Source organism: Zea mays, chromosome 2 (assembly GCF_902167145.1).
Source record: "Zea mays cultivar B73 chromosome 2, Zm-B73-REFERENCE-NAM-5.0, whole genome shotgun sequence".
Classification (NCBI taxonomy): Eukaryota; Viridiplantae; Streptophyta; class Magnoliopsida; order Poales; family Poaceae; genus Zea; species Zea mays.
Genome location: NC_050097.1, coordinates 90,328,595 through 90,338,454, shown reverse-complemented (window position 1 = coordinate 90,338,454; position 9,860 = coordinate 90,328,595). Strand labels below are relative to the sequence as shown.

General features: G+C 51.1%; 1 protein-coding gene across 4 annotated transcripts; it reads left to right on the top strand.

Annotated features, from left to right (window-relative positions):
* The first annotated feature begins 699 nt into the window (after positions 1-699).
* Positions 700-3,298, top strand: LOC100191286 (uncharacterized). 4 transcript variants are annotated; one of them, XM_035964462.1, is made up of 2 exons: positions 700-1,928; positions 2,801-3,298. In XM_035964462.1, exon 1 carries the CDS (start codon positions 819-821, stop codon positions 1,872-1,874), a length of 1,056 nt encoding a protein of 351 aa, XP_035820355.1. In that variant the 5' UTR covers positions 700-818; the 3' UTR covers positions 1,875-1,928; positions 2,801-3,298. The 4 variants fall into 4 exon arrangements, with proteins under 4 accessions (XP_035820355.1, XP_035820354.1, XP_035820353.1 ...); XM_035964461.1 differs by having other exon boundaries at positions 714-1,928; positions 2,276-3,298; XM_035964460.1 differs by having other exon boundaries at positions 714-1,928; positions 2,207-3,298.
* Positions 3,299-9,860: the final 6,562 nt, after the last annotated feature.

The following is a 9,860-nucleotide window of genomic DNA, read 5'->3' as shown; positions in this document are numbered from 1 at the left end:
GTGCGTGTCTGATGACTAACGATGTACGAGGGAATTTTTCCGGCATGTGTGGAACATGCTCGTGCTCTCCAATGATGAGACCATACAAATCGTGACATATATCGAAGTCTGCATGATACTGATGGTTGCAATGTAGTGGTGAAATAACTAGATTAAAATAACAAAATTTATGTATGGCTAGGATCACAAATTGATTATGAAACGTTTTCTCATAACAATATAACACAGATTTTGTATATAAGTTATCGTAGTATACTGGTATTATATATTCCCGTTGCAACGCACGGGCATCCAGCTAGTTAACCATTACGTTAGAGGTCCTTTCACCATTTCATGATAGTTGAGGGTATAGCTAATCGTTAGCTCGATTAGTTGGGAAAGTCTTAACCATTACGCTAGTGGTCCTTTCGTGATAGTTGAGGGTATATCTAATGTTTAGCTCGATTAGTTGGGAATGTTTCTATGTATCCATTAAAAACAAATAATATTTAAACTATTAATTGAATTATTTAGATGTCTCTAGTAATTCACATGGAATTCGAGGGAATTGATATATCCCAGCATCATATACATGCAATCCCCTCGAATTGTTTAGATGTCTTTAGCAAAAACAGATAATATTTAAATTACTAATGAGTACTCACTCTATCAGTTCCAGTGCATTCATCTAAACGTACCATTAATTACGTTTTTAGAACGCTGGCCGTTGCCTTTCAGATTTCAGAGTTCAGACCGCCGACAGAATAATCACTCAGATCCGAGCGACATCGCCGCGGCCGCTGCCTGCTCCCCAACTCGCAACCCTTCCTTCCCATCTGATGGCCTTGGCCGCGGACAAGCGCCTCGCCGCCGCGGCTCCGTACCTACCGGCGGAGCTCATACCGGATATCGCGCGGCACTTGACGACGCTCCAAGACTTCTTCGCCCTCCGCGCCGCCTGCCGCTCCTACCGCACCGCGCTGCCACCCTCCCGCGCCGTCCTCGCGTCCCAGCCGCCGCACCTTCTCGTGCCCCACCACGCCTCCTCCCCGTGCTCGCTGGCCCTCATCCACCCCTTGTGTCGCCGCCTCCTCCGCTTCCGTGCGCCCTCGCCCCCTTTCCCCAGCGCTGTCGTTGCATCCGACGGCGCCCGCGTCGTCACCTTTGACCACTTTGCCCGCGAGCTCTCCATCATCCACCTCCTTTCCGGCGATCGGGTTCGCGTCCCCGACGCTCCCTTCCTATTCTCCCGCGCAGTCCTTGCCGGCGACCTCGTCCTCCTCATCGCACCCGGGTGGGTTCAGTATTGCCGCCTGGGGGACGGTCGATGGCGGGAGGCGTATTGCCGGCTCGGGGGCTGCGGCGGCAGCCTCTTCGGTGGCCTGTACATGATGGTCGGCATGCTCGCTGTCAATGGCGTCCTATATGCGCTCCTCAACACCTGCCAACTCGCAGTGGCAGAGCTGATGGACAATAAGGTCGAATTAAAGCTGCTTGGAGGGGAAGTGGGTGACCATGTCAGAGATGCTTGGATGGAAAGCAAGGATTTCATGCTTGGGGCGTGTGCTGGTGTGCCCATACTCATCTTCAAGGTATCAGTCAAGCCTGAGTACAAGGTTTTCCGCTGGGAACCTGCAGAGCAAAGGTGGGTGAGAGCTATGACCCTGGGAAGGCGGACTCTTTTCATGTCTGGCAATGGCTTTGATGCTTGGGTTGGTCCAGATTCACCTGGAATTCGAGGGGATTGCATATATGAGGCTCTGCCACGGGCAGCAGGTTGGAGTGAGTACTCATTAGTTGATGACACTTATGAACTCGTCACTATTGACTACCAAGGTGCACCAGATCTAGATGCCTTAAGGAAGCAGGTTTGGGTGCTTCCGAGCTTGTGCTAATATTGGAATATGAAGATTAAATTCTGATGTTGAATCCATCGACATCACCTAAAGGTCATTTTGCTCATCTGCTCTATTCTCAGCTATAAATTGTACATGAATTTGTTACTACTTATCATCAGTTTTAAGTATTGTGCTGATCTAATTTGAGTGCAAGTGGTATTCCAATACATAATTACATATAAGCATTCAGAGGCCTCTGGGTATCTTAAATTTGGTAGTTCAAAATATGGCTCTTCTCTTAAAATATCTCCACAAGTTCTATGATTGGTACTATCTTTGTTGGGTTGGCCTTACTAAGACAACTCTCTACTTGAACATTTGAATTTCAGATTATATGGCAGATGAATGAGCTACATTTAGTGGTGTGGGATCTTTCTGTTTATTCTTGATAATTGCAGGATGCTTGCTACTTGCCAATTCAGGGATGAGCTACTGCAAGATTCTGGCTTGATTTACAGATTTTGTTGCTTTGAATTGGTCTTTTCCACATCTCTTTTCTTTTGGAGAAAAAAATGAAAGCTTTAGGCGCTCCAGTTTCTGTTGCAAACCAAATGGTTCATTGACACATGTTATTGAAGCTTTGGCTCAGCTTACAAATCTGAGTATGCTCGAGGCCTTCACTTTGTTAAGATTACAAGGATAGTTGGGTCCTATATATGAAATAAAATTCTTTGCTAAACAGTCCTACAAAATATTGTTGGGATCTTTACATGGCTGATCCAGACTTTGCTTGGTCATTTAATCCTGTTGCCATGGCAAGGGCAAGTTCTTGTTTTTGACTTCTTTTGAAAGATAGATTGAACATGCTCAAGTTGCTTATCACTAAAAACGTCTACCTGGACAAATTTGTAACACCTGCAGTCCTGCACTCTATCTCAAGAAGGTTCCTGTGTTCATCTCTCCTTCCCATGCTCTTTCAGCAGGAATTGTTGGTGCTTCAGGACCTGTGACCTATATCTATACTCTCTCTTTGACATGTTGGCTGAGGGCCAGGGCCTTGGACTGTGCACATCATCAGGAAGGTTTGATCACATATTGGTCAATCTGTTTAAAGCAAGAAATTGTTTCCACCAATGTATACTGGCCTTCCAACATTGGAAGAAGGGTTTGAAGGAAACTCAATATTATAGATTGGTCAATCTGTTCAGAGCATGTTATCATTTCCACCAATGCATCCTGGCCTTCTAACATTGGAAGAAGGGTTTAAAGGAAAACTTCAATATTGGCTAGAGTCATGCTCTCTGTAAACAGTGTAATATCCCTCTTTGGACCTAAGTCCACCCATTTACATGTACTTTTTTTCCTTATTAACGCAAAAACATAATATGCGACTCGTGCAAAACACTGTTTTATATTGTAGACTGCACTATTCGTAGAGTGAAGTTTGAAATAGAGATGATATAAGAGATAGGATGGGTAAACTGCTGTGTGTGTGTGTGTATATATATATATATATATATATATATATATATATATATATATATATATATATATATATATATATATATATATATATATATATATATATATATATATATATATATATATATATATATATTCCTGTGGACATGGGGTTGGGCCTTGTGACTATAGCACAGCCAGCCAATCTGCTTTCATAAATACTTGTGTTGTCTTGTTTCCTTGTCCAGCACACTGTAGATTGTGTTGTATTTGGAATGAATATTAGAGAATGGTTCGGTTTTCATAAACCTCCCATGTCCAATATTTACATGTATCATGTACTCCTATAATCAATCTGCTACTGTCTCATATCAATTCAACTTAGGGCTTGTTCGGTTAGCTCTTAATCCATGTGGATTGAGTGAGATTCGATAAATTTAAATACCAAGCAAGTTAAACTTTTTCTTAAAATTTCCAATCCCATCCAATCCATGAGTAACGAGATTAACCGAACAAGGCCTTACAGTTAGATCCTCTCTAGCTGCTGCATTACATGTGCCGTCCTCTGTGTATCGCCTTTACTCATAAAAAGACCCCATCGGTGAGATTGCTTCCGTCTGAGTCTGATCTACTGCTTCACCAGCATACAATTTCCCTTGTATTTGACAACACACACTGCTGTCATCCATGTATTCCTTTGGTAAAATCCATATCCAATGGTGATTGTTCGCATCATCCATTTTAAAATCTAGGATGCTCAGCGCACATGTGAGCACAGCGTGGTGTGCGGCATTAACTTCTCGCACGAGGCACAATGCACATGTTAACCAGTAGGATCAATGACAGTTTAAACCGAGTAGTGGGGCCTTATTTGGCAGTAATTGTATTAACCCCATCCTCATGTATTGTGGTGAAGCAAGTTGGTTAGCTTCAATTTTGGATGGTGGTCAGAATGGCAGAATCGTCATGTTATGTATTTATGAAGTGTTTGGTTTGAGGAATGAGCTAGTCCATCATCTTCTCACTCCTTACTTTTTTGTTTGGTTTGTGGAATAGAATGGGTTGATCCATCACCACCCCATTCCTAATAGTTAGTTAGTTAGTACTAATATGAGGAATGAGGTCATCCCACAAAATTTGAGGAATAGACCCATGATGCACCACCTCATTTTGGATGAAGTAATTCCTCAAACCAAACACTCTATTAGGGTTTGGTTTGGAAACTTAAATTCTTTGGGAACCCTGTCTTCTTTTTTAGGGCGAGGTATCTCGGGAACTGTCCTTTGAATAGGACATTTAATTATTTGTGGGAGGTTTTCTCTCCCTGGATTTATCCCCCCTTCTTTCAAACCAGCACTTAGTGCTAGCTGGCTAGTTTAGGAGTCACAAAACCGTAGATGATTCGAGAGGATAAAATCTACTCCTTATTCAATTTTATATAAGGAGATTTTAGCCCCTCTACCCCCTCCAGTTTTTGGACTCCCAAACTAGTCCTTATGGAAGGTTTGGAGCAAATTTAGTCCCATTAATCGATGACGGTTGTTGATGACGACACTTGTGCTTTAGGGGCTAGTTTGAGAGTCTAAAAACCGGATGGTATTGAAGGGACTAAAATCCTCTTATTCAAAATTGAATAAGGAGGAGATTTTATTTTGTCTAATCTCCTCCAGTTTTGTGGTTCCCAAACTAGACCTAGGTGTTACCTTTTCTTCCCTACCTCAATTCCTCATCCATTGCATATGAATCCACCAACGTCCCTTACAAGCTAAACAGAACAAACTATGCAAGCTCAAGTTAGAATACACCTGTTGGAATACGAACCCATGCCCCTAACCAGGGATGGGGAGTAGTATTAATAGGCTTAGTAACTGGGCCAGGCCCATTACAGTGAGGGGTGAGACGGTAAATTACATGGGGAACACCCCAAACCCTAGACTCCTAGACGGGTATTAGTGGTGGTGCGGATCATGCGTTCGGCGCGGCCGTTCTGTGCAGAGGTGTATGGGCACGAGAGACGCAACTGGACGCCATGAGTGAGGAAGAAAGAGCGAGAGGCGTTGTTATCGAACTCGCGGCCATTGTCACACTGCAGCGCGCGGACCGAGCGACGAAACTGAGTGGATACCCAGGTGAAGAAGTGTGTGAGGGTGGTGAATGTGTCCGACTTCAACCGAAGTGGGAAGGTCCAGAGAAAATGGGAAAAATCATCCAAAATCACCAAATAGTATTTATAACCAGAAAGACTGAGTACAGGGGAGGTCCAAAGATCACAGTGAACCAGGTCAAAAGCCTGCTCAGCCCGAGAAGAAGAAGTAGTAAATGGGAGACGAGTATGTCGGCCTAACTGACAAGCATGACAGAGACCCTCAAAATGTCCCCTACTACATGAAGGATCTAGACTACTGGTAATCTTGGTCATGACGTCTGGTCCAGGATGGCCGAGACGACGATGCCAGGTGGTGGAGACCAGGACAGGGGGTGGAGACACGCTGACGGTGGAGGGCTGGAGCGTGTAGAGCGGCCCCGAGCTGTCACAGCGGGCGAGAAGGGTCCTGGTGGCCAGATCCTTCACAGAAAAACTAGAGGGGTCAAACTCAATGGAACATGAGTTGTCAGTGGTGAATCGACGAACGGAAAGAAGATTGTGAGTGATGTGGGGAGCTACGAGAACATCGTTGAGGTAAAACGGCCTAGGGAGAACCGAGGCACCTACTGAGGTGACTGGCAGAGTGGAACCGTTTCCAACGACGATCGTGGATGGGTGAGAGGGGAGGGGGGATGAGAGCGAGAGAGCGTGCCTGTCGTGGGAGTGGTGTGTAAGAGGCACCGGAGTCGATCACCCAGTCGGAGGGGGGTGGGGTCATCGCCATGGTGCTGAAGGCAGCAGCGACGGAGGCGTTGTCCCAACCACCGGCCGTCGGGGACCAAGGCGTCGAGGTGTGGGTCCCCGGGGGCAGGAGCGCGGGCGGGGCCTGGGGCACGAAGGGGGCACCGTAAGGAGGCGCGCCGTAGGGAGGTGCAGTCAGGAGGGCCGGCGCCGGAGGACGGGAGGCACGCGGTGCCTGGCCCGGCCACATGGCGATGGTCCCGGTCCAGGGGTTGTAGAACGACGGCCACGCGTGGCCGCCACCCCGGCCGGAGGGACCACCACGGGAGGAGCCGCCACTCCCACGGCCGCCCTTGCGGGAGCGACGACCCCCGTCGGTCGTGGAAGTCGGACGAGGGGCCGCCGGGACGGCGGGTGGAGGGCGGGTGGGGGCCCCGGTCGACGGAGGACGGGTGGCCTGGCCCCCTGAAGGTGGCAGATCGCTGGTAGGAGTGCTGTAGAGGGCCGAGGCAGGAGTGGGTGCCTCATTCGCCATGGTGAGCTCCTCAAGGAGAAGCTCGTTCCGCACGACGTGGAAGGTGGGGAAGGGCACGCTCCGCTTGATGAGAGCCTTCAGGTGGCCGTAGCGAGGGCTGAGGCCACGCAGGAGGTTCAGCACCAGGGTACGATCGGCAACAGGCTCGCCGAGATCGCGGAGAGAGTCAGCCAGGCCCTTCATCTGGCGGCAGTATTCGCCCACAGAGAGGTCCCCCTGAGAGAACAGGTGGAACTGGGCGTCGAGGTGGAGCGCCCGCGCATCCCGATTCCCGAGGAACTGATCCTCGAGAGCGAGCCACGCCTGGCGCGCAGTGTCCGCCTGGTCGCGGATGATGTCCTGGAGCTCAACGGTGATGGTGCCGTGGAGCCACGAGAGGACAATGTTGTCCATGAGGCACCAGGAGCGAGGCGGCGGAGCGTCGTGGTCGATGAGGACGTGGTCGATGAGGACGAACCTCCGTAGCGTGAGAAGGACCTGTCCTCGCCAACGGGGGTAGTGGGGAGACGCCGGATCCAACACCACGGACACGAGAGCCCGGATGTTGTGCAGACCAGCGGCTTGAGCGTGGAGAGCAGCGATGAGGTCGGCGTCGAGGTCAGAGGCGAGGGGGTCCTCCGGGGGTTCCACAGAAGCGACCGGCGGGCGGCCGAGGAGGTGCTGCGTGGTGGCCATCTGGGTGGTCAGAGCGGCACCCAGGGCACGCTCACGCTCCAGGGCGAGGGAGGCGGCGCGCTCACGCTCCCGCGATGCCATCACAGCCGCCTAGATCGTAGCGAGGGTGTCGCCGAGAGTGGAGTCGGTGCCGGGGGGTGCCGCGAGGGCAGGGAACCCCGGTGGAGAGCCTTGACGGTGGGCCGGGGAAGAGACGTCGCGGAGGGGCCGGAGGCCGACGATGTAGGGAGCCTCGGCATCGGTCACGGAGCGACCGGGGCCCATGGGGTGGGTCTGGCCGGCAGCAGGGACGCCCAGGGAGGCGACGCCGGCGGTCAGGGAGGCGGTGGCCGCGCCCAGGCCCGCGGTCAGGGGCGGGTGCGCCATGCCGGCGGTGTGCGCGTCCAGGGGGAGGTCCGCCATGGGCAGAGGGCGCGGCGGCGGGCAGCAGAGAGCTGCAGGCGGCGGTGGCGAAGGGGGAGGAGGGCGCGACCGGCAGGGGAGGAGAGGCGGCTGGACGCCGGCCGACGGAGAAGGGGAAGAAGCGAGCCGGGGCGGATCCGGCGGCGCTGGCGCGGAAGGAGACAAGCCGCGCGCGGCACCGGCGGCTGGAGGAGACGGCGCAGGTGCGCGGTCCGGTGGGAGCAGAAGGAGACGGCGCGGAGTTGCGTCGGGGCGCGGGCCTGAGGCGGCCGGGCGCGCGGGAAGGAGGGCCGCCGGCGGCTGGCACTGGCAAGGCGCGCGCGGATCTGGCGGGAGGTGCACGCCGGAGATGGTGGGGGGCGCGGCCGGGAAGAGGTGGGAAGCAGGGAGGGAGGGGGAGGAGAGGCCGGCGGCTGGGGGGCTGGGCGGCGGCGCAAGGGAGCTCCGGCGCCTGGGCAGGGAGGCCGGCGGCTGGGGGCCGGCGGCGGCTGCAGGGCTGGGAGAAGCCCCTGGCGGCTGTAGCTGACAGGACCTAAACCTAAACCTAATTTGATACCATGTTGGAATACGAACCCATGCCCCTAACCAGGGATGGGGAGTAGTATTAATAGGCTTAGTAACTGGGTCAGGCCCATTACAGTGAGGGGTGAGACGGTAAATTACATGGGGAACACCCCAAACCCTAGACTCCTAGACGGGTACTCTAACAACACCTACCAGGGAACGAGTGAATAGGAAATAGGTCAAGAAATAGCTAGTCAATAGAAAACATGACTTACCAAAGCATGCTACCAAAGCATGCTCTCGAGGTCGTACTAAAAGAGGGTTAGACCAAAACAAGGTCTAGCTCTAGTAAGACTATCTCTAGTATACTCTCTATCCTACTTCTTATCTCACTTTATATTTTAAAGTTCTCTCTTCAAACAGTATATCTACAATGTAAAACACCACGCCCACATACACGACATTGGTGGAGTTGGCCTAAAGACCATCTAGGTAGGGAATTCCTCTAAGGGGCTAGTCCCTTCAGAATTAGAGGGGATCGGAGGAAACTATGTAATAGTCAATTTTTGAGAAAATAATTAGGAGGAGATCTCTTTTGTTATTTTAGTTAGAAGTGATTGTTTATTGAATTATACATTTATAAACATTTATTTGAATAAACAAAGTAAATAATGAATAATTGTTGAATCGTATATGGCTGGAATATAATGACTTGATTGAGATCAGGGTAGAGGTTACACATATATAGGCAAGGATCACAAGATTTATAGACACAATCTGGCCAGCTTACATGGTGAAGGTAATCCCTGATTCTAGCTTACCAAACTGACTAAACGCTCTCGCAGTATAATCGTCGATGGAACGAACGTTCAGATTGGTCCTAAACTTTAGAAGACCCTTGGTGAATATGTTGGCATACCGTGAGGACGTTGGAACATGAAGGACACTAATATCACGACAAGCAACACGTTCCGGCATGAAGTGGAGGTCGATATCGATGTGTTTGGTACGCTGATGACGAACTGGGTTGGAGGTTGTCGGGTACCGTAATTAGGGGTACCTCGAATACTCCTAAACACGACTGGAAAACATCTTCAGAACAAACCGTAAAGACTGATAAGCACGGTTCAAGTCAAGGCCTCGTCTACCAAGGGTCGCGATCTCGTCTCGTCCGAGCCCGGCCTCGGGCAAGAACAGTAGTCCCGGACGGAATCACGCCTCGCCCGAGGGCCCCCTCAAGCAGTGGGCGCACCCCCGGCTCGCCTGAGGCCAAGCTCGGGCAAACTTTGTCGTACAACAACCTCGGCCATATCGCCTTACCACCCGACCGTATCGCATGCGCATTTAATGCGGGGATCACCTGACATCTTATCCTGACACGCGCGCCTCAGCTGGCAAGGTCGAAATGGCCGCAGTCACTTCGCCCCCTTTACTGATCGTTCTGACAGGGAAACAACACTATTCACCCTGTTTCGACTACTGTGCCAACCACCAGGATAAAGCTAACGACAGTAAGTCACGACCTCCCCCGAGTTCAGCCTCGGGCGCAACAGGGAGCTCCGCCTCACCCGACCTCAGGCCTCAGCCTCGGCTTCGGGAGAAGGTCTCCGCCTCGCCCGACCCCAGGCCTTGGCCTCAG